The sequence below is a fragment of the Halyomorpha halys genome, unplaced genomic scaffold (genome assembly GCF_000696795.3).
Source record: "Halyomorpha halys isolate HHAL.00 unplaced genomic scaffold, Hhal_1.1 Scaffold625.1, whole genome shotgun sequence".
Classification (NCBI taxonomy): domain Eukaryota; kingdom Metazoa; phylum Arthropoda; class Insecta; order Hemiptera; family Pentatomidae; genus Halyomorpha; species Halyomorpha halys.
This window is the reverse complement of record NW_027114461.1, coordinates 479,937-505,286: the sequence shown is the minus strand read 5'-3', so window position 1 is coordinate 505,286 and position 25,350 is coordinate 479,937. Positions and strand designations below refer to the sequence as shown.

The 25,350-nt window shown below is 30.1% G+C and overlaps 2 protein-coding genes across 8 annotated transcripts in view; one reads left to right on the top strand and one right to left on the bottom strand.

Annotated features, from left to right (window-relative positions):
* Positions 1-4,217, bottom strand: part of LOC106684880 (F-box/WD repeat-containing protein 10) — an 81,549-nt gene extending 77,332 nt beyond the window's left edge. For 2 of the 5 annotated variants that reach the window (XM_067051651.1, XM_067051650.1), the window contains exons 1-3: positions 4,024-4,212; positions 3,799-3,950; positions 3,643-3,687 (exon numbers count right to left, since the gene is read on the bottom strand). Coding sequence is in view for 3 of the 5 variants with exons in the window: in XM_067051649.1 (XP_066907750.1) it covers positions 3,643-3,687; positions 3,799-3,925 (172 nt within the window). In the remaining 2 variants the exon portion in view is untranslated. Of the gene's footprint in view, positions 1-3,642; positions 3,688-3,798 lie in introns of all 5 variants that reach the window. The other 3 variants (XM_067051649.1, XM_067051647.1, XM_067051648.1) reach the window with 3 other exon arrangements.
* LOC106684881 (FAST kinase domain-containing protein 5, mitochondrial) lies at positions 10-23,475 on the top strand. Of its 3 annotated transcripts, none has more exons than XM_014427195.3 (8): positions 10-287; positions 9,273-9,534; positions 10,120-10,323; positions 15,001-15,232; positions 15,312-15,430; positions 19,865-20,012; positions 22,801-23,024; positions 23,232-23,475. In XM_014427195.3, the coding sequence occupies exons 2-8, from the start codon at positions 9,319-9,321 to the stop codon at positions 23,325-23,327; spliced, it is 1,239 nt and encodes a 412-aa protein (XP_014282681.1). In that variant the 5' UTR covers positions 10-287; positions 9,273-9,318; the 3' UTR covers positions 23,328-23,475. The 3 variants fall into 3 exon arrangements, with proteins under 3 accessions (XP_014282681.1, XP_014282680.1, XP_014282679.1); XM_014427193.2 differs by lacking the exon at positions 10-287 and adding an exon at positions 4,353-5,164; XM_014427194.3 differs by lacking the exons at positions 10-287; positions 22,801-23,024; positions 23,232-23,475 and adding exons at positions 4,334-5,164; positions 20,279-20,439.
* The last annotated feature ends 1,875 nt before the right edge of the window (positions 23,476-25,350 follow it).

Here is a 25,350-nt window from a genome sequence, read left to right as displayed (position 1 = left end):
TGCTACTAAGTATTGTGAAGTTTACTTTCTAAATTTAATTAACAATTAACATAAATAACACATCGTGTCAGGTGAAAATTAGTTCAAAATGAATATTTTCAACACAAGACTCCCACCGCTCCAATTTTATAAGAACATCTCAACTAAATAGCCGAAATGGAAACAAATCTTTATTCTCCATCTCAAAGCCACTGAAAAATACACTTCTAAGGATGAAGAATTGAAGATTGCCATATTACTAACACATATGGGTGAGGAAGCTATTGAAATTCACTCAACATTTCAAGGTAAGAAAACAACTTTAGTTAATGTTTTCAAAATGTTCAATGATTATTGCATCCCCAAAGTGAATCTGGCTATGGAATCATTTAAATTCAATAAAATTAAACACCAACTGGGACCAACCATTGATAATTATCTCACACAATTAAAATCCCAAGCTATAAATTGCAGCTTTGTTTGCTATAATGCTGAGTGTAAGACATCCTTCTCTGACAGGATGATAATTGATCACATTGTCCGTAATCACAACGACATAAATGTTCAAAAAGCCTTGCTTAAAGAGACTAATACACTTACATTAGATGAAGTTACCCAAATTTGTCAGGCAGCAGAAGTTGAAAAATCTTACAGTCTAGAGATGGCTTGTGGTGAAGAGATGCAGCCTGGTGTTAATAATACTAACAAGTTCAATAAAATCAAGCTGCCAAAACCTACCCGTTCTGTAACTGTCCATGAATATAAATGTAAAATATGTGGTACCACCCACCCACCTAGAAATTGCCCAGCCTATCGGAAAAAGAGTATTGTGTGTGGTGGGCTATTTTAAAGTAGGGTGTAGGTTTCAGAAAAAGAAGGCTGTAGTTAATGAGGTTGATGAAGATTCCTCATCATCTGAGTCAGTGTTTGAATGCAACATTATATCAGATGTAAAGGCAACAACTTTTAACTTATGGAAAGAATATTAATGACATTCCTGTGCTGTTTAAGCTAGACACAGCAAGCGATATAAACATTTTGCAGGTTAATATTTAGGAAAAAATTGGGCAAAGTAAATTTTCTAAAACTTCAATTCAAGTAAAATCTTTTGGAGGATTTATTTCTAAACCTTTGGTTATTACAGTGTTAAAAACAATACATAAGAATAAATCCCACAGTGCGGAGTTTGTAGTGATGAATGTTGATTCATCTCCGATATTGAGTGCTTCAACCTGTGAGAAGCTGGGACTCATTAAACAGACATACACACTGTCTAATTTAAATGCCTCTCCAAATAAGAGTTTAGATGAAGAACAACATCAATTTATTACAATTTGTTAAAGCCACCTCAAATCTAGAATGTCTTTTCGTTGGAAGGCTTTAAAAAGAACAACTAGCTGGTTCGGATTAAACATTTATTTGGTCAATTCAAACATTTTAAAAAACTAAAACAAAAGATGAATAATAATGAGTACAAGTAAAAATGAAAAGGCCTCTCAGATAAAAACAAAATAGTTAGATAAATTATGAAAACGAAAATAAAATAAACTAATTTACAAAAAAACAACATAAGGGTCGCTCCACTCCGATAGGTCAGAGGAAGAGTGCTGCCCAGATGTTTAGGTGGCAGCTCTGTAGCTCAATACACCACTGCAATGGTCCAAAGTTGGTGTAGTGGCTCATCGATAGTCCAAATGTCCCAAAAGTTGTATTGTATTAATGTATTAGGCAAGCTGACAAAATGAACGTAGACAGGGCTGGTTACACCCGGTCATGGCCACTAATTATCCGGAACTAATACTAAAGTCGAAACACAGAAGTGGTCTGGTTTCGGACTGTAATGGTGACTAAAACACTAAAAAAAATGTCTAATAAGATAACATGAACAAAGCGCAGACAGGGCTGCTTAGACGCTACTAAGGTCACTAATTAGCTGGAACTGTTATAAAAAACGAAGATGGTCGGCCCGTTGCTAGGAAACCTCTTAGCGACCATTATCAAACTTTAGCAATTGCCTCTATTACTCATTATAACACACAAATATAATTACACATTTTTCTTTTCAAATAATTAAATCCAATTAAAATAGTAAAAATATAACTAAATTAAATACTAATAAAACTCAAATACCATTTACAATTATTTACAAGGTAATTATATATTATGGCGTTAACACAATTAATAAAGATGTATTCTCAGGGTTAGGCAAAATACCCTATGAAGTAAAAATAACCCTTAGATGCAGTACCCATTGTTAAACCTGCTAGAAGACTGCCAGAGTCTCTTAAATCTAAACTCAAGAAGGAGATTGACAGGCTAGTAAATTTGGGAGTTATTAGGTCCATTGAAGTACCCACTGACTGGGTCCATGACATAGTAATAGTTGAGAAGAAAGATGGGTCTATTAGGCTCTGTTTAAACCCAATCCCACTAAATAAATACATTAAGCGAGAACATTATTCTATACCGACCCAGGATCTGATTGCAAACATGTTAATCATTAATTAAATTTAGAAAGTAAACTTCACAATACTTAGTAACACATCCTCTTTGTTCAAAAACAAGTTAGTAACTAACTACATAACAAATGAATGCATAATCAAATGGTTAGCCAAAGAGCTAATACACTATATTACACCCTTCTCTCAATCTTCTTTCAGTCTTTTGGGTTAACTGATATCCATTCTGGTCCTCCAGCATCAATGTACTAGAGGGTTTTGGTAGAAGGTCAGGTGGTTAGGAAGAGGATCAGGATGTTTGGGAATATGAGTGAAGTGTTCCGATAGAAAATCATCAGGATTGGGTGAAGTAATGAGGCCTTGAAGGTGAGATGAGTTTCTTCTGTACTCATGACCATGTTGATCTTGACCAAATAAGATTGTGGTTCAGGGAGAAGCTTGGTGACAGTGCATTCCTTCCACTGATCATTCCATTTTATATAAACTGGTTGTTCCGTTTTTAAGTTCTCAACTGGACGAGAAGATATATCGTATTGAGCTTTACTTTTAATTTTTAAGTATTTCATCTTGTGATGCACTTCCTTATCGGGTTTCCTAGGAGTAAGGAGTCCAAGACTTATGGGGGCTTTTGTTCTTAGTCTTCGCCCCTTTAATAACTGGCTTGGAGAGTACTCAAGTAAGTACGTAAGTAAGTGGGAGTATCCTCTTGAATAAGCAGATTTTTTAATTAATTTATTCACTATACCCTACCCCACTACCTTGTTTTTGAACAAAGAGGATGTGCTACTAAGTATTGTGAAGTTTACTTTCTAAATTTAATTAATAATTAACATAAATAACACAACTGTTCATTTGATTAGTGAAAAAATAAGCTATTATGATTAATATATAAATTATTTGAAGTTGAAAAAAAAATACTATAAACCTATGTTTTTGAATCAACATTATGCTTATATGTTTTAATCAACTAAAAAATTATAAATTGTTTTTTCTCATTATACTTCTTTAATTTGAGATGTAACAAATTTTTGTATAAAATTAGAAATGGAAGTCTGTTAGGCTTTGTCCCTCCTCCAACCATCAAACTAGTAGTGAGGGTTAAAGTAAGTAAATTAAAAAATTAGCATATTGAAATAACACAACATACAATGTAAAATTAAATATTTTTATAAATTTAAAATATTTATCTAAAGATAAGACTCACTATTATCTTCAATCAAGTCAATTCCATGAAGAGTGCTTTTAATCACTGAAAAATAATACAGAACATTGGAAAGAATTATTAGAGGACAATAATGAAAATATAAACATACAAATGATTACAAAAATAGCAGCCAAGAAATAAAGCCCAAATACTTACACTCAATTTTTTCCTGGTAATTTTGTTCAATTAATTGGAATGGAAATTCAAATCTTGCAGGGCTCTCAATTGAAATCCTTGACTCTTGAGAAAGGCTTTGTTCACTTTTATGACACTTCATTTTCATTTTTTACTGAATGCATCAGATACAGCTGTTAAGAAATAAACAAAACATTTAATTGCAGCTAAATGAACACAAATACTGTGCCATAATTGACTTCTTACGTCTTTGGAAATTAATAGAATGAAGAAATTCCTTTTTCAAGATCCTTATCCCAAAACATTTTGCTTATTTTTCGTATTTTCCGTAACATTTTTTATTATATTGTTTATTTATATAATAGTAAATCTCCTTCTCCTTGTATCATGGCTTATTTCCTGACCAGTCTTTTCAAAATTTATAAAGTATCATTAAGTCAGACAACTTAATTATAATTAAAATGCCTTTTAATTTATTATCATCAACAAGTTTCCAATTCCAAATCAAATTATTATTATTATTTTAAATTATAAAAATTATTTATAAATTGGTAAACAATTATTATTATTAAAGTAATTATTTCAAATTATAAATAATATATGCAATGTCTGCATGCCTTATCAAACGGATAAACAGTGTAATAACCTACCCAATTGTTTTGCCGGTTCTTAGCTCCCATTTATTTTTTTGGCTTCTAAGATCTACTTAGTTATTAATGTCTATTTTACGCAGAATAACTTTTTTAAAGAACTATTTAAACGCTGTACCTCAAATAACAGATTTTTACATCAAAAGTAAAGCGTACCCTTATGTTACCAAGTGGGTTATTTCTCACCAGTGCTATTGCAATGGACAATTCATTCCTTATAAAAATCCAGCTTATCCCAAAGAAAATACATTTTCTCATGGTATTATGGAAAATATATCCGCCTATAACATGACAGTTTGTAATCTATCTAAGGATCCAGCTTATGTTTCTCAAGGGAATATACTGATTGATAAACATCGTAAGAATTCAGACCCCTTTAATATAACTGTTCAGGAATTGCTCTCATTGTTTGAAACAATATGTCACTTGGAGGATCAGGATTCTGATGAGGTTTTTAAAGTCTTTGATGCTGTGCAAAAAAGATGTCACGAAATGGATGATGATCAGTTGGCTTCCGTTTTAGGGAGTTTGAAGTATTCCACTGTTTTTGAATCCTATAAAAATGATAAATTAACTTGTTTTTGGAAAGAACTTGATAATATTTGTATAAAGAGGTGGAAAACCTGGCCTGTACAAAAAGTGTTTTATTTTATTGACTTATGGTATTGTCTTTCTCTTTTAAAAAGGAGTAATTTTGTTTTTGTATCTTCTATAAGGTATTTCAACAAGCCACAAAGGTAATTTTATTTTCAATCTACTTCATAGTTTTAATAATTCTCTCTTCATCCATGCCTTAGCTCGTTAACTCAGACTAGAAAGAATTAATCCGTCTTGAAATATATTTGCAGAGAATATAAAAAAAAAGTTATATCTTAGATATAGTTTTGGCTATAGCTTAAAGTTCTTTGCCACCACATTATATTGTTTTGCTGAATATTAGGATTAAATCATTATAGTCCATGGTTGTAACAAGATACTTGGAATTATGTACTTTTAATTCAACTATCTGCAGTTAACAATTATTATTTAGATTAATTGTATGAATTCATTTTTTTAACTATTCTCAAATTACTTGCACTAAATTAAAGATTTATTTATACTATTATTATTTAAATAAATAAATAGTTTCGAATTAAGTCTCTTCACTCTTTATAGACTTTTAATGGCCAACCTGGCCATCCTCAAGGGCAATCTTAACTTTAAATTCACAGTATCACATCCAACTATTAAAAATGTTTGCAGGGTACTCTGACTATGTTTAATAAAATTAGTCAGATTAAGCTATGTTTGTCACTATTTTATTTAAATATAAATACTTTTAATTGTAATTATAAATAATGTTGTTAAGTGAGTGATATCAGTGTTTAGATTTATTTCATTTAAAAGTATTTGTGTTCAAATTAAATATTGGGTATGGATACTTCTGCTGTCGATCCATGTTCTTTGCAAAAATATTCATCCCCAGTACTAGTTGTTGTTGTCTGGGGTTTAAGGGCGTAAAACCCTGAGGTCATCAACGCCCATATCATCCCAGTACTAGTTTCAGACACTGTTGTACGTGTTTTCAGAGTAGTTAATAAAGTAAGATCTCCTATTTTATTCAAATATCAAATTCTGTTTATTTTCTTTAATATTTACATTATTTGCTTAGTATGCTCATCTCATACCTGTTCTCTACTATGTTTTTTAAAAGACTTTGAATATCATTTACCACCTCCTTGTCAAAGTTATATCATCTTCCTCCCAAATGTCCTTACTGGACAAGCCAAATCAGTATTCTAGAAAGAATGTCAAGAAGAAAGGTGTAGCAGGAAAAAGTCCTTAATTATTTAACATAATCTGTCAGTAAAACCATAGCAATTGTGTTTTAAAAATCAAAAAAGGATTTTGTTGGTTGATTTTATGCCTATGGGGACTGCAATAAATATGGTACATTATCTCACACTCTTTCTGTATAGTTTATGGACTCCACAATACATATGGAACATTCATAACTGAGAATTGAGAACATTTTATTAGAAGACTATTCGTATGAGTGGAAAATGGGGTTCTGTAATTTCTGAAGGAAATGGCAGGAAGCAGGTATAAGATGGACAACTATAAGTTGTCATAGCATCTTCAAAAATTTGTCAATCGAAGTGGTGGTTATATTGGAAAATAGAAAATCATTAACCCTTTAAAATGATATAAATATCATAGAAAATGAAGGGAATTTTGCCTTTTTAAAAGATAGGAGACCTTACCTATAGGATTACCCTCGTGCTATTAAGTGTACTGTCTTTGAGGGTCTGAGATTAAAACTACCGAGTGAAAATGGAAACTGCAATAAAAGTACTATCCATATTAAAAAATCTTTTATGTACTAGTGAAATCTTCATTCCCTTTCAACTTTACAAAACCTGTTACTGGGAGACTGCCAGACTGACTCATCAGCTTATCCAATATTTGTGACTAATTTTATGGCTTATGTAAAAGTCGCACCGGTTTATTCTCAAATAACAGACAAATTTATACAAAATCTCATATCCAAAAATAAAAAAAACAATGCAATATTCTTCAATCGGAAGGTTAATCATTTTATTGTGGAAAAATCCTTCCTACAACTTCCACACTACACACATAATGTTCCTTCAATGATATTTCGGGGCTCTTACCCATCTTTAGGACAATCCATCTGAAATTCCACAATTCTATAAAATATAAATCCTATAATTCTATAAAAATCCTGTATAATCTATAACATCCTACAATTCCATAAAATATAAATCACAATCCTATAAAATATATTTATATATTTTATAAAAAAAGCAAAATGGCAATGTATACTTTACAGGATGGTGGAATTTCAGATGAAGGAAAAGCCCCGAAATGTCGATGAAGGAATATTATGTCTGTAGTGGAATTGTGGGAAAGATTTTTTCACAAAAAAAATTGTGACAGTCATAGTAATGGCCTGCAGAAGTGAAACTTCTGTAAATGAAATAATGTATTAATATTTTACTATCATGTGTTCCCTCTTAAAGATTATGATAGAAAATATTAGTTTCAGAATAATATTTTTATTTTGGTGGGGGGAGGGCCAACGCTGGTCAATTGTAGCAGGAAATTTTTTTATATTGTAATAGGAGAATATAAGATTAAAGTTCACTCAATTAGACCAGAACTGCCAGGTTTGTTAAGCTGTAAGCTCCTTCTTTCCTTTCACAATATAAAAATTTTCCTGCTACAATTGACCAGTGTTGGCCCTCCCCCCACCACTTCCGTTTCACCTCACGCATTCCCATCACCCTCCTGACCTAAAATCAAGTTACTACCATATAAATCTTTGATATAAATGTCGATAAAGAATATCTTTGGGAAAACCATGGCAATGAAATTATAGTTCTCATGTCTATCTGAAAGAAATGTTTCCCGAGGTCAAATTATAACCAAAACAAATGTGTAGTGATCCTTGAAAATCAGCCTATAATTAACCTTTCCTGATAAGATTAATATAATTTTTTAATTGGATAAGATGGACGGGGGTGCGATCAGAAAAAAAACATAAAATTATTTATTTATGCCAACATTTCGACCTGAGTTTCAGGTCTTCATCAGGGCTATAGAACAAAAGAGATAACAACCATCATTTAGAGAAACATAAAATTGAAAAGAAATAGTATTCTAATAAATTTGGAACTATAAAAAATATTGAATTGAATAATACAAGCTAATTGATTGATAACCATGGAATTAGAGAGTAGCAGATTGATAACAGTGAAAGATGAAATCTAATATTATGTAGGGAAGAATATATGTATAATATAAGATATGTAAGTAATATGTTTAAAAAAACTGAAAAATAATTTGAATCTACTTATTGAACAATATGACAAAAAGTGAAATTTATGATAAAATGGGTAAGGACATTCCTTATGAATAACAGTGTGAACATTAACATATATATACATACATATAAATATATATATATACAAGTTACGGTCTGAGTCAGCTGATCGAATGTATATAAAGAGATGTATTGAACCCAATAAAGCCAATTTGTATTTTGTGTATATACCTATGTATTATATATTATTGTATTTTGCATTTGAATGAAAAATAAAGAGGTTTCAAAAAAAAAAAATAATAAAGCCAGTATTTTACAGCAGTCCAATTGTGTTAGATATTATTCCTTCTTCTCTTTTTTAACATTTTGCTTTCACTGATTCTTGGATATATGATATAATGGGCAAGAAAGTTACATAGATGAATACAAAAATTTTTTTGTTTAATAAACATTAAAGCGTATGTAAAAACAATATTTTTAAAAAAGGAACAAGGCAGAAGAAGAAATATAGAGAATGGAAAATGAATAATTTAAGAAATATGAGAACGAGAGAAGAAACTCACAGGCTAGCAGGGAATCCTGGCTAAAACTGATTGATTTGTAGAAAGCCACACTAGAGTGAGCGACGGAAGGACAAAGGATTTACTAGAAACGTAACTCTCAAGAAAAACAGTTGATTTGAAATGAAAATGATAAAATAAAAGTTAAGGATTAAAAAAAAAAGTGAATCGTTTAAATGAGTTCTGTTATCAATCTGCTACTGTCTGATTCCATGGGTATCAATCAACTAGTTTGTATTATTCAATTCAAGATTTTGTATATTTCCAAATTTGTTAGTATACTATTTCTTTTCAATTTTATGTTTCTCTAAATGATGGTTGTTATCTTTTGTTCTATAGACCTGATATTCAGGTCGAAATGTTTGCATAAATAAATAATTTTTTGCTGACCACACCCCTGACCATCTTCTTAAATTGTTATTAATTGCCATTTTTTATATTTCATGTATTTTATTTTAGACTTTCTCCTCAACAAGTTGTTCAGTTGCTATTTTACTTGAATGTTATGAGACACCCTACAAATGTTTCGATGTACAAATTAGAATACCAGCTGGAAGCTTGTATTGAAAATTTGAGTATAGAAGAAATAGGAGTAGCTGTAATGGGTTTCTTTAAAACTCAAAACTTTATTCGTAGTGAGAAAATCATGAACCATATAATTGATAAAACAATCAGTGAAATTAAATCTGTTCCTGAGATAACTTTGGCTTGTATTTTGAAAGTAAGTTTTATATATGTTTTTTTTTCAATTTGTTTATTTATTATAACCTTTTATATATTGATATAAAAGAACAGAAACCAAATAAAAAAACAAATTAATTGTCAGGATATTTGAAAATTCCAAAATAAAGCCTCAAAATGCCAGTAAACCATTCAATACTGAACACTTTCTACCAATTATATGTGATTGATTTGAATCAAGCTTTATATAAAAAAAGACCAGGATATCGAAAACGGCAACACAAAGTGATTTTGCAGCACTAAGCAGTGCAGTGCTTCACATCTTAGGAAAATTAGTTTGCTTTGAAAGAGGAACATTTTTTTTACTAGCCAGCCATAAATGGTCAGATTGTTGGAAAAATGTCAAGTTAGCGATAGGCACTACTTTGAATATTTTTTTTTATATTCACATACTCAGTAACAGCTCTTTTTTCATTGAATTCTCTTCTCAATGTATATTTAAGCAAACAATGAATATTGTTAATTTATATTCTTATTGAGATGCCTTTCAGAATAAAGTGGTTTACATTACTAGAAAAGTTAATTTAATAAGCTACCTTAAATATAGTAATTGTTTTTTTTTTAGGCTTTTCGTTACAGTATGACGATTCCTTTATGGCGAAGAATACCAGAATTATTAAACGCGGTCGAACAAGAACTCCCAAGATTGACGATACAGTGTTCGGTGCATGCATCACTTCTAACAACCAGGCCACAAATTGTGCATGAGGGAGTTTTAAGGAAGGTATCTCAAAAGTTGGTAGACAACATCACTACTTGTCGGCTGAAGGTTTGTATTAAAAGGTTTGTCTCATTCTTTATTACTAATTTTTATTTTTTAAATTTATTTACCATTTATTATTTTTATTATGGTCATCTGTTTTTCTCGCTATTTTGGGATGAGTATTTGTAGTGGGAGACCTAGAACCATCTTCATATTTTTGTTTATTTTTTTTTTCAAATATTTAAAAATTTTCACTCTATACATGCTGTGTCCAAGAGAACTGACTGTTGAGCCTCTCTTAGCATGTCAATAGAAAACCCCAAACCATTCGTGCCTGTCACTGTTGATTTTGGTATGAGCCCATTGATGGATGTTATAATTGGAGTAGTGGTAACATCTTCCCAATGAAATATCATCCTTTGTCAATTCCTGATATTTCCTCAGTTTTTCTTCCACAGTAGAGCTTATATTATTATCATTGGGGTTTCCGACATCAATAAGTTCCACTTTTATTTACTCTTAAATCTATAAGGAGGATATCTGGTTTATTACGGAGCTCTGTATGGTCCGTAATAATTTATTCATCATAATCCGAATTTTCCATTAGTTTTTTGGTTTATATGAAGTTGCCCAATGCTGGCAAGCATGTTGGATTGATTCCAGCATTACTGAGCTTAAACACTTATCCAGTGTTGTTGCATCTTTTAGAACTTGTTTTCTATATGATCTGGTTGCAATAACCTGATCTTTATTAGTGATCAAAAACCCTTCTGTCTCGGAAAATTATTTTTCCATTCTTTAACCATTCGACTGATATTTCCTTGTCAATGGAGCTATCATTTAATTTTCTGTAGAATCTCCTCTGCAGAGATTAGTTCTTCTTCCATTCTACCAACTGTTCATTTTCTGATACTATTGATGATTCAGAACCTTTGATCAGATCAAGTGCAACTAAACCAGAATCTATCCTTGAGATAAACCCCTGCTGTTTTCACGAGAAAATATTGGTGTAGAGCCTTTTTCTGTTTGTGGCAAGCTTCTTTGATGTTTAGCAAACCATGTCCTTCTTCTTTCCTAGGTAAATATAGACAAGCTTTAGAGGTTTTATTATTATTATTATTTAATGGACAATGAATGACTGTTATAGTAATGAGTTTTGAGATATCCTGCTCCTAAACTGAAAATTAAGGATAATGGAAGAGAGTAATAAAATATTTACAATATTCGTATCACCATTCCAAAAATTCAAAAATGTCATTTCGTTAAAGGAATGACATGATTTAAGTTATAATAATAGTGTTTTATCAATCAAAACTGTGTAATTTTTTTATATTGGGAGGAAACACAATACTGATTTATTTCATTAATATGTTTTGTTTTTCTCTCCTATACTGATTTCCAATGCTTAATATATTATTTTTTCTTGACCATATTAGTTGTGAATAATTCACCATTTTGGCCGACAAAATTACAGCAATAAAACCTACATTTTTAAAATTGTTTGTAATAAGAATGATCACTTTGTAACGTTAAGGCCATGAGGAAGAATTAAAATTGTCTTCGTGTTACAAATTTTGAACTTAAAATTTTGAGCAGCCTTAGTAATGGTTACTGGTTTCTCGGTTATGAATATGATGGTTGCGATAATGGATTTTGATATAACCTTGATATTTTATTATACCCTATTCCCAAACTTAAAATTAAAGATAATGGAGGAGATTAATCAAATACTTGCAATTGGTATCATCCTAAAAAAAAAAAGTCATTTAATGATGTTAACAAATGATTTTTGAAATAGTAAAAATTACCTTTGGTGTATCTATGGCTACTTGCATCTCGGTAATGACAATGATGGTTATGCTAATAGGTTTTGATATAACCTTGATATTTTTATTTTATCAATTTTTTTTACAAAATAAAAATATATTCATTTATCTATTTATTGTTTTTTTTTCTATTAGTGATTAGTATTGAAACTAATTGATTGTACATAACTGTAGATTTGCTGGATTAAAAAAAAAGTAGTAAATTATATCCCTGAAACGTTCTAGAATAGAAAATATCTGAATTAAGAACTTTTGGGTTTTTAGTTCTTAATTTTTGATTTTCAGGTAATTGTTTAATTTCGAAATTTTATTTATCGTTCTATTCAGTATAATTTTTTTTTTTAATTGGTAGAAAACACAAAGGTGATTTAGGGTCATGAAGGCTTTGATAACAGCTTTCGAAATATAATACTAAAAAGTAAATCATTTGTAAGGATCTCATTTATCAATAGAAAAATAAAAAATTTTTAAAAAAGAAAATTAAAAATTAATGACTAAACGAAGTTGTGTTGTGACCTTTCACTTTCGATGCTGGCAAGATATTAAACTGATAAGAGTTATTCTTGAAATTATACTCTCATCTTCATGGTTGCCAATTGTTTTAAATATGAAAACAGAACAGTTTCTGGTTAGAACGATATATTATGTATGTAATTTATAAGAATATTTTGTCAAAAAAAAAAAATTTAAGTACCTCTACAGAGATACTTTCCTAAAACTTTAGTAGTGCCAGAAGTTGGATGTGTCTTTCAACACATTACAAAATATAACTATGATGTAGAACGTTTTAAATTATTACCTAAATTGTTGTTTCAATAATCTTTTTTTTATTAAATAAATATGAAACATTGTTTAGTGTCTTTCGAAAATTAATATTTATGGCTAATAAGTACCATTTTCCCTCAGAGTAGTTTTTTTGAGGACTTTTAACTTTGATACTTATTTGCGTATCTTTACTCACTCCCCTCCCCTCTCCTACCGACCGTGTTCTCATATCAATCCACGTTCAAATATAAATACTTCAGTAATTGTTTCAATTTGTTAAAATTTTTAGTCTTATAACCAAACTAGATATATAAGCATGAATCTGGACTCTATAAACACCTTAATAATTGTTTAAATTGGTTAAAATTTGTATTCATATAACCAAACTGGATATGTAAGCATGAAACTGGAATATGTGTTTAGAAAATTCACTTTCTGGATATGGAAATGAGAAGGAACAAAAAAAATTTATTTGAAGTATTTCCCATCACTAATTATATGTTTTTACCATCTCTTTGACAATTTGTGGATGCCATGCAAAAAAAAAAACTTTTTATTTTGAAACAAACCAATTTTAGCGCCATATTCTCCAGATGTGAAGCGTTGCTCAGCAAGTGTGTGTCCTTTTATGCAAATAAATAATTATCAGTTGGAGCCAATTCTGTTGTTGTGTGAAAGTATTTTACAATGGAATGCCTCAATCATTTCCTTGTCTGGTTTTGCTGTGTGTCATTGTAATGATAGTAATATGATCATTTAAACAGTTACGGTAATGATATTTTCTGGGATTATACGTTTAAATGATTTATATATAAAAAATATTGACAAATTTCTTTCAAAATATAAAAAGTAGTAAAATATAATTAAACATTGATATTAAATAAAATATGAGGAGAAGATGGTTGGGGGTACGGTCAATGAAAAACACAAATAAGTACGATTAACTTATTTTAATGTGCCAACGTTAAAATAAGTTAGTCGTACTTATTTGTGTTTTTCATTGACCGCACCCCCAACCATCTTCTCCTCATTCATCATCCACGGTCAACTATCTCTCATAATTATTAAATAAAATAATTTGTATCGGAATTATATCTTAAAACACTCTTTTTTATTTCCTATCATGTCCAACCTGCCCATCCTAAAGGACAATCTTAAATATAAATTTACATCTCGCACCCAACAATTGTTTGCTTGCTATTTTAACCAGGTTTTTAATTTCAGTCAAATCACCCAATTTTGTCACTTTTCCATTAATAACTAAAACTTTTGATTTCAGATTAACTTAACACTCTTATCATGTATGATTCTAAAAAAGAAAATGTAATGTAAAACCATTCTAAAAAAGAAAATGAAAATATTATATATAAAATCAAACATTGAAACATACGGCCTACTAGGTGGTAAATCACTACTGCTGCCATCTCCCCACTCTTGGTGGATAGGAACGAAGTCCTAATCCAGTTTTTCTATGGCTCTTGTCGAATCAGCTTCTCTCTTCATAGTGTTCTCTCTTCTCGCCCATCCGTGGCTTACTTATTTTATGTTCTTGGTCTGTAGTAAGTTAATATGCTTCAGTTTACATAATTTTCTTTAATTTAACTTTATGCTCATCACTAAAGACTTACAATCTTCAGGATTTACACACAAGCCTAAGTCAGGTACAATTATTCTCTTTTTACCAAATTATCCTAACACATTACTTTATTTCCCATCTTATGAACCAAATTAGACCAAATATTCCTAGACACTGTAGCAATCAATCTGTTAGTACTAAACATAGTTCACTCAATTTATTATATTTTCTGCATTTTATTTTGTTTTTCATCATTTTCTGTTGCATTTCCATCACTTATGCTTCACTCCACTCTTACAACCCAAGTCACCTTAGATATTAAAAAAAAAGTTTTCTGGTCCTCTTGCTTTAATTAAGGGTTTGTTATGACCATGCTTATGTCTCTTTTATCTCAAGTATGGATGTTATACCTAAGGCCTATTACATATATTGATAATAAAAATTATTAAATGATGGCTTTAAATAAGGCAGAAAGCCTTATCCCTTTTGTCACAACAATGACCCATAATCTTATAATTACTCAATTATAGAAATATTTATTGAAAACAAATTAACTTTTACAAAATTTGCTTGCAGGATATGGAGAAAGCTGTTTTCCCTCTGGCGCAGGAAAATTTCGACCCAAAAACAGAACCCTGTATATATAAAGCAATATTAAATGAGCTTATTAAAGATGAAAGAAAAAATGAAATGGAACAACATCCAAAAACACTAATTGCTCTTGTACATTACCTGTGCTTGAAGGGGATTTATGTTCAACATTTAATTGAGAAAGTTCTTGATATGGAGTTTGTTTACCATACTTATGGTATTGTTTTATTATTTATTGTATTGTTTAATTTTTTATTTTAAAATATTTTCTTTTGATTTTGAACTATTATTTTTAGGAAAAAATAAGTATATCTATGGACGTGAACTTCTTTATATTGATACAACAATGGAATTGGAGTGTCCTTCCTACAATGGCCCCAGGTTACCAACTGACATTCGAAATTATCTCTCTAAGGTAAACTTTAATTTAATAGTTTCTGTTATAAGTTTTATAAATATCTAGCATTAAAAAAAATTAATACTGTGTTGCTGTACATAGCATCCTAAATAAACTAAAATCTCCTGATTCAAATGTGGGAAATATTTTATAGATTTCCATAAATTTCAATATATTTCTAACATTAGTATTGGTATCTAAAATTACATTTTAAAAATACAACATATCACAATAGTCAACCTTTTTAAGATGTAAGCTTTGTCCTTCTTGGTTGAAGACTGCTTGCTGACTTTGAGAAAAATTGCCTCGTTAGCAGAAGACATATCACATAAGAGGCATTTTTCGACAAGGTTTCTCTCATTTTCGAGTCCCTCTTAAACTTCTTTGGTGGAGGGCTTTATCATATTTCATTGGGTTAAAGCTTAAAATACACGATTGTTTTATTATGAAAATGTTTGTAGGTAATTTTTTTTATCATTTTCTGTTTTTGGAGAGGAGGATAGTGATTTCAGGAAGAAGATAAGAAGGCCAAATTTGTAAACAGTAAATCATATAAGTAAGAGAGAAATCATATATATGGCTAGATGTTATGTCTGAATGGGCAAAGAGGATCACCTCTTACTTTGATCCTATGGAGATGAGCAGCCAGGTGATCATGGCCTGTGATTGCTTTATAAGTGGTGACCGACTCATGGCGGAGAAGATCAAGTGTTATACGATTCCTAGAACTAATGAGAGCTGCCCACTGTTCTCTGTTTTCACACTTAGTAAAGTTGCCATAACTTATCTCTCAAAGTTGTATTAATAAGATTTTTAGCCACAACAAAACTAGTTGGCATGCCAGGCATTAGCATCTGAGATCCTTCTTTAGTTAGGGCATTGGGTTGTTCATTTCCCCAGATTTCTATGTGTGAAGGATCCACTGTAATGCCATGATTTTTCCTTTGATAAGAAGCTTCTCCAAAAGTCTTCTTTCCTCCAAAACATCATGAGTGTTTGTCATTCCGTTGTGGTATAGGCTTGCAATAGCAGCTTGTAAATCGACATGAATAACAACTTTTGTGCAGTTTTTATCTAATAGCATATCCAGGGCCAGAAGAAGAGCTTGAATTTCACTATCAAAGTTGTTGGCAAAGTAACCAACAGGTGTAGCCATGTGTTTCAATACTGAGTACACACCAGCTCCTCCGTTTCATTTTGATCCAATGGCTGACACACCAGTGTATACTTGCAGCCAGCCTTCTTCTGGAAATCGAGTAGGCATAATCTCCAGGAAATCGAGTAGGCATAATCTCCAATGCTCACCTCATTCTGCTTGGAGACTGGTGAAGTAAGTGTTTTGTAATAGTTAGTGGCAGTGTGGCGAGGAATCAGATCTTGAGTTGAATGGAACAGTTCAGAGTACTGGAGAGACTGGCCAACCCACCACTATTCCTTCAATGAATCAACTTTCGAAAACATGGTTTGTGTGATAAGTCACCCAGCAGTAGGTGTATAAATCAGCCAGACTTTGTCGTTGTTCCACCAGACGTGTTCACTAAAGAGAGAAGTATTAATACAGCCAATTCTCATATATATTTCTGTGGTTCAATCCCTGTTTGAAGCTCTATTGCTGTGACAGACATCGGCTTAGCACCACATGTTCAAATTAAGTTTAACTGCCTTAACAGATTGTTAGCACAGATCTGAAGTTACCCCAAAAATTGTTTTTATCATATAAAAGAAATCATTAAAAAACTACTAAAAATCATATTCCATTTCATAATTTTGTTAAAAATCTTTGAGTCATCTTCAACCAATTCCTATACTGGAATAAGCCAACATCCAGAAAATCCATTACTATCCTCAGACAGTTCAATAGATTACGGTTTTCTGTTTTATGGAGAACTAACTGATGAACTCGAGGGAAAATTAAAGTTTCTCATGAATTGCTTTATAAGATTTATTTTTAGAGTTCTCAGACACACCCGTATCTTTGGCTGTTATACTGCATTAAAGTGGTATTATCCTTCTTTCTATCAGGAGTATTTCCTTGTTTTGTTTTTTTTGTTTCTTATCCATATTGCTAATAAATAATAAACCCTCCTATATTACTGAATTCCTTACACTGTGTTCCTCTATTCTCTCAAACATCAGAATCCAACCTATGTATTTTTATACTCCACATAGAACTGCTTTGTTTGACTGATCCTTTCTTGTCCCTTCCTCCTCCTGGAATTCGTAACCTATTTTTATCCATAATGCCTCTTGCCTAACTTCCTTCAAACATCTGCTAATTCTTTACTTCCTTAAATCTCAATATTCTGAAGAAATGTAAAATTTATATATAACTAGTCTGATTATTAGAAACAGAATGACTTAATGCACATAGGCTATATGCTAGTTTGTTTTTCTTGGCTTAATTTAAGTTTTTTGGAGTTCTAAACATTTTTTTTTTTATTTTATTTATTTATTGATATTTACAACTGTATAAAAAATACAACCAGTAAATTTGATCATAATGACATAATGATATATGATACAGGATGTAGAGAAACTACCCAGTAGTAGAACTCTAAAACAGTTTACAATATACGTCACGAGGCCATCTTCTTTGTTCTAAACATGAATCTGAAGTTTGTCCAATTTTTTTTTCCGTCCAATATAAGGAATGATTAAAAAAGAAACACTATAATTTCATTTTTGTTGTTTTCTTATAATTTACAAAGTTAACTTTTGAGGTAAGGTAACCCTATGTTTAAATATAGATGTGGAAATGAACCACGTCAAGGGGTCAACTCATGGTGGTCCCACGGAATGAAATCTCGGCCCACCCCTATGATTAGAATAGGCTGGTAACAAGTAAATATTCACTCATTTGTCAGAAATAACTAGGTAGGGAGAGAAAAAAATATGAAGTCAACTTGTTTTGAAAGAAAATTTTAGCTAGTTTACACTCTTTACTACATCATCAAGAGCCCAATGTTTCGGGCAATTTGCCCATCCTCAAGGACAATCCAACAATTAATAGTTTTTATTATACATTCATTTGTAACAATTATAACAACAAAATTATTATTAATAATTTAACATACCTTAAATATAAATTTTTACCTCACATCCAATTATTTAAAATTGTTTTGCAGGCTATTCTGCCCAGATCATTCATATCAGTTAAATCACCCTATGAAACAATATATTAATAGGGAATCATATCAATTATTAATACGCTTGCCTAAGCTTATGTCTAGCTACCTATTTTGTTACAATTTCAATAATTTTTATTATTATTATTAGTGTTACAGACCAAGGAGGTCCAAGGTCTCGCGCAATGTACTAAGGAAATACATTGTGCGTTTTCTGACATGGGACGTTGAACATTTTTTCATAGGGTGGGTTCTTCACTCCCATGCCTATTTTTGTAAGTGCCACCCATAGGCTTACGCGGCTCACAAATGCCCGGGATGGAGGCTGTGAGCGAGTTTTGTATAATTTTATGCTTGAAAAAACTCAGGTGGGGCTGGGCTCGAACTCACAACCTTTGGATTGGTAGATAGGCTAGTTGCCCCGTTTCTACCGTCGCCCCCTCAATAATTTTTAAAACTTTTAATTTTAGAACAACTTAACACTATCAACTATCTTATCAACAAACTATTTTTAACCTTCCATACACTCAGGTCAGCATTATAATTAATTTATTTTAAATTGCAAAATGTAATAGGTAACTAGACTTAAGCTTAACCAAGCTTATTAATAATTAATATGATTCCCTATTAATGTATTGTTTCATAGGGTGATTTGACTTGTTATTAATGACCTGGGTAAAATAGCCTGCAAAAGGTTTTTTAAAGAATTAGATGTGAGATGTAAATTTATATTTAAGGTATGCCAAATTATTAATAATAATCCCGTTGTTAAAATTGTTACAAATAAAAGCAATAAAAGCTGTTAATTGCTAGATTGTCCTTGAGGATGGCCGAATTGGCAAAACATTGGACTGTTGATGTAATAAAGAATGTTGAGACTTAACATGGATACCAATTGATTTATTTAAAAAATTAAATATGTTCTTTTTTTTTATTACTTATTCAACAAAAAATGTGATGCTTAAAAAACATAGAACGCGACTTCTTGCTTTACTGTATGATATTGGACCCTAGTTAATATAAATTTTTTTATTGCTCTTGAGGTTTACTATGACCTCCTATTATTAATATTACTTTATATTAATTTATTTATTATTATTACTAATATTATTAATATATAAATATTACCCTTCATTTAAGAGACTCCCTGTAACTTACAATCCCAAGACAAGGTGGAAGATTTTACTGTTTATGATTTTTAAAACTTGATATTTTCAGAAGGAAGAAAACAATGTTCTGTTCTCTAAATGTTTACTGTTACTCTCTTTCTTTTGTACTGGCATTTCTGCTGATTTACATTGTTAAATATTTAACTTTTTGTTATTAGAGATATGCTAAGGGCATTCCTGATCCAAATAAAAAGAAAATGTCCAAACACCAATTCTGGCATTTAGAAATCAAAGAGACAGCTGAAGCAGTATTCGGAAAAGATTATGTTGTTGAGAAATATTTGTTACCAAATCATCCTCGAGCTGGTAAGTTCTCGTTCTTCTGATTTTAGAATGGGTATGAACAGAAATTGCATTATAGTTTAATAACTACTGTATTTGTTTAGAACTGGTCAAATTTGTCGGGATTTTCAAATCTCATCCTATCTTATATATTAAAAAAGAAATTTGATCTAAATATAGTAAAATCGTGTAAAAAGTGAAGTGTGATGTTTGATTGTTTAATCAATTTAACTATTTCTAACTTTAAAAATTCAACAAGTTAACAAAGTATGATTGTTTTCTTGGCACAGGGACAAGGGTGGTACCATTACTTTGATGGATAAGAAGTACATTTGCGATTGCAAATATGATAATTGTGGCCTTTCGACTTCAGGAAAAGATATGATGATTGAGCTGATATTTAATGATACTTAGTGTTAGCATAAAAAAAACATATATTTAAACTAGAAAATGTTGTTTTGGCTTGGAATAAAGAACAATTTTTTTAAATATGAAGAATTTGTACTAAAAACAACCCTGACAACCATATTAAAATATTATTGGATTCTATTAATGGTGTGAAAGCTCTAATTGGAAAACTTACATTCTCCACTTCAGTATATTTTTTAGTAAATATAAAAAATTCTCTATTTTTAATGAAACAAGGTTTTTTCTAAATTATTATTGTGTGACTAAATAAAATGTTTAAAAGGAAAACATGCTAGTTTAAAAAAAAAAAAAAAAATTATTTAAATTACAGATTTTTCATTTTTATTATAAACTTTGTTGAAATGGAAAATGTGAGTTTTACAATTAGAGCCTTCATATATTTTGTTTTTATTACGATAAAAATTATTGTGATGATGACATTGTATATTTATATTATTATTAGACCATTATATATTAATTTTGACTCATTATTTTTACTGTGTATCTTTTATCCATTGTAACATTTTTTTCAGTTTTTGCTCTTGCCCATTGCATCATATATATTGTTTTCTCTCACATATTTTATTATGTTAATTCAATTACTCATTATTTACATTTCTTTCTATACCTTTCATTATGTTTATTTCTTTATTTACTTAAACACTTTTTTTTAATTTATTTTTTTCATTTATTTTGTATAATTGTTACCTCTACAATATTATATTTTATCCTCTATTATTATCAATCAACTAATGTCTACTTAATTTATTGTTATGTATATTTCCTAGTTTTTTTATTATTACTTTCTTTTAGTTTTTATGTTTCTCTGAATTATGGTCGTTATAGCGTTTTGTTTTTTCAGCCCTGATGGAGTCCTGAAATTCAGGTCGAAATGTCGGCACAAATAAATAAGCTTTCTTAATTTGTGTATCTTTGCTGACTGCACCCACGACCATCTTCTCCTCATATCATTCTATGGTCAGCTATTAACACCTCATGATCAGAATTATTTAAAAATTATAATAAAAAAATACTTGATAATATATTTGTATACTTGATATGGTACATTATTTTTTAGTCCATTAAATACAGTACGATATCAAGAGAGCATTTATGAATAATGTGTTTATGGTTGACTGCAGATACAGTGTGAGAAGATGATTGTCGACTAAATTTTAGGCCTTCATCAGGGCTAATAAACAAAACAAGATAACACTCATAAATAAAAACAGAAAGAGTATAATAAGAAAATTAAAAAAAATTACAAATAATACTATAAGAAGGTAATTTATAATATAAGTATTGATCAAAAGGATAGGCATTAAAAATATTATTAATGAAGAAAAAATAATAATAAACAAATAAAAATCAAACAATGTTTCATGTAATTAATTAAAAAAATAAATTAAAATAACTAAACTGGAAGGAAATGATACAGTGAGAAGAACCAAAATATTTTTGTAAAATTTACAAAATAAAATAATGATAACCGTAGTTATAAATCAAAACGGAATAAGTATTAAAACTAAACTCAATCTGTGCTTTCAATAAGTAATGAAATTAATCTAAATACAAATGTGTGAAAGGAAACGGTATAAATGATGTAGTGAGAAGAATTAAAATATTAACATATAAGTAAAATTAACAAAATAAAAGTGATATTCGAAGTTATATAAGTCAAAACTGGGAAAGTACTAAAACTAGATTTATAAGAAATAAGGAGCAGAAATAAATAACTTACAACTTATAAGAAAGAATTATGTAGTAAGGAATGAGAAGAAGAAGTAAATTAAAATAATCTCAGATACTTACTTGACTTGATGTAGATGTCGATTACGAGTATCCATAGGCCATTAAGAGCATGCAGTTTTAAAAAGTATGCTAGAGCCAAAGGGAAGCTGATTTTTGATGTATTTAACGAAGAGTATGTTCGTGTATATCAAATAAATATCGTAGAGAATAAGATTAAAGTTTTATTAAGCAAACAACAGAATAATTAATGGGTTAGTAAATTATTATTAAATAAAGGGTCAAACTGTAGATATAGAGAGAAAGTAAACTTGAGCTAAAGGGAAGAAAAAGAAAAATTAGTGATAGACAATATTTGATAGTGAAGGGTATATTAAACAAAATAAGCATAAATAAGTGGTGAAAATTTGGAAACATATAACGTTGTATGGAGTTAAGAATGTTATTAAAAACAATATTAGAAAGGTAGCGAGCTAGAGGATTGCCCATGACTAGTACTGAAATTCAGTAAAAAACTTTCTATGAAAGATTAGCATTTATTTTAAAGTTATTAAACCATTTTTTTTTTCTATTTTTTAAAAGGAAAATTTCTCATTTATTTGAAAACATTATTTATCATCTTAATAAAATGATTTTTTTTTTCTTATTTTTATAGATATTGTTGTCAACATAGACAATGATAAAGAGCCTCAACCACTTGATTGTGACTTCAGAAACACAGAAGCATTCACTGGTCCCATCAGGGCTCCAAAGGATGGTAACTACTTTGCGATTGTAGTCGCGAGTAAGAATTTGTTTTTGTTCCAGTCAACAATACCCAATGGAGAAACTGTATCGAAAATTAAGCAACTTAAACTTTTAGGCTATAAGCCAATTTTAGTAAGTGTTTATTATTATTTTATCTCTTAATAATATGTTATGTTTTTTATTTTATTTTATTTTTTCTGTATGTTAATGATAATGTGCAATTTCTTAGCTCACGTCTTCTGTCCAGAAACTTTAAAGTTAGAATTTATAAAACTGTTTTCCTCAATCAATTAAATTTTCTTATCTGTGAATTTAAATATTTTTCTTTTCTCTTTGTAGATACATAAAGAAGAATGGCCTTCTGGAAACACTATAGAAAAAATGAAGTATTTGAAAACTCTCATAGAAAATACTAATACTACAAATGAAGACTAAATGTTAATGTATATTATAATATGTTCTTTCATTAAGACCAATTGCAGAGTTTATAGCTTGCTACTTCTGAGCGAGGCAAGACTGTTTTGTACAATATTGTATAATAGCATTTTTATATAGTAAATATAATTTTTTATCAGTTCTTTTATTTATTTCAGAACATGATCATTTTATGTCTATGCCTGAATATGGATATAAATTAAGTTAACACTTAGATCCTGTATTTACGTTTCCTTTATTTAAATTAATATTGTTGATAATAGAATTATTTTAATGTTACAATTGAAATAGAAGAAGATATTTCAAATAGTTAACTATGAAAATAGATGGTCAATTAAAATTAATAGAATTTACTCAAAGGAATTTTCACATTTTAATAAAAAGACATTATTTATTATTTGAAAAGATGCTATCATTGAGATGTCTTGACACAGTCTTATCTGAATTTATTTATACCAAGATTATTTTTGTTTTTTATTTATCAACGAGCAGTTTTCAGTCTTCTTTGAGGATTCCAAAAGGAGATTATTAAAATTATTTTTACAGTACTTACCTTCACACAGTTACTTTTCACTATATTTTGGACTTCTGTGCTTTTAACCCACTTAAGTTAGTCAGAAATATTTGAAATGTTAACCTCATCTTGTTTACATAATAAACAAAAGAAAAAGTCATTAGTTTGCACTGTGTGAATATCAGTGTATTTTTGATGTTAAGATCTTGAGATTGTAACAGACATCGACCAATACTTGCTATAAAACAATTGTTTTAAAGGTAAGTTAAGAAAGGCTGTATCAATGGCTGTAGTGGCGGTTCCTTTCAGATTCTTGGTTTTGGCAACTAACTATAATTTGTTAAGTATAACTACAGTTTGTTTTATTTTAGGAAGTGATTCACAGAATGGTTTAGATTAACAAAATTCCATTGTGCAATTAAAAAATGTTATCAAATATATTTTTTGGCTGTTAACCATTTTAATTCATGTGATATCTTCAATAAGATGTTCAGAGCTAATAAATATCCCTATCTGTCAAACAGAAATTAATATATAATTTATAAGCCTGATTTCATTACTGATTCCTCGAGCCAGATTTGAATCTAGCTGTAGATGATGTCGATCACACTCCAAAGAACAACTTGAACATATATTTTTACAATATAAATAACTCATATTTCATATAACAGTTTAACATTCATAATTTGAAACAACAATACTGTGGGTTCCTTTTAGGACTGCAATAGAATATTTGCATCTCTTATTCATATTATTATTCTTGGTAACATTCTCCATCACAGAAATACTTCCGAATTTAGTCACTGATCAAATTATGTAAGACATACTGACAAGTATGTAAATCTCCCCCTCGCAACAGTTGAACTCCCACCTAAATTCACGTCCCCAAAAGAAATCCAGGACCTCATTAAAAGGCTCAAGATAAAGAAAAGTCCTGGCCATGATTTGATCCCAGTCATAGCAATCAAAATGTTAACCAGGAAAGCTGTCGTTTTTATCACGTCAATTTTCAACAGTTGCCTTCGTACTGGATACTTTCCGGATACATGGAAGAAAGCCGAACTTATAGTAATTCACAAGCCTGGTTAGAACGCTAAACAAATCAGCAGCTATAGATCTATCAGTTTATTACCCATTTTTGGAAAATTACTGGAATCAGTTATAAAAAAACATCTTAATTATTTTTTTCAAAGCATTGAAATAATTCCTGATTTTCAATACAGTCATTCCACTTCTCACCAACTGGCAAGACTATCGGAATTTATAATTTTCGGATTCGTAAAAAAAGAGACAATCCCTGGTAGCGTTCTTAGATTTCCAACAAGCATTCGATAAGGTCTGTCATCGAGGTCTCCTATATAAACTAAAGAAAGCAGGCACTCCAGAATACCTATACAATATTCTTAGCTCATTCTTCAATAGTAGAACATTTTCAGTCAGAATTAATAACAAAAATTCAACCCTTAGACAAATCAATGCCGGTACTCCACAAGGTTCAGTCCTTTCTCC

Coding starts and splice junctions, on each gene's coding strand:
- LOC106684881 (XM_014427193.2), top strand. CDS start 4,494: ATGTCTATTTTACGCAGAATAACTTTTTTAAAGAACTATTTAAACGCT. Junction 10,324..15,000: donor TCACTACTTGTCGGCTGAAG/GTTTGTATTAAA, acceptor ATTTGCTTGCAG/GATATGGAGAAAGCTGTTTT. Junction 20,013..22,800: donor ACCAAATCATCCTCGAGCTG/GTAAGTTCTCGT, acceptor TTATTTTTATAG/ATATTGTTGTCAACATAGAC.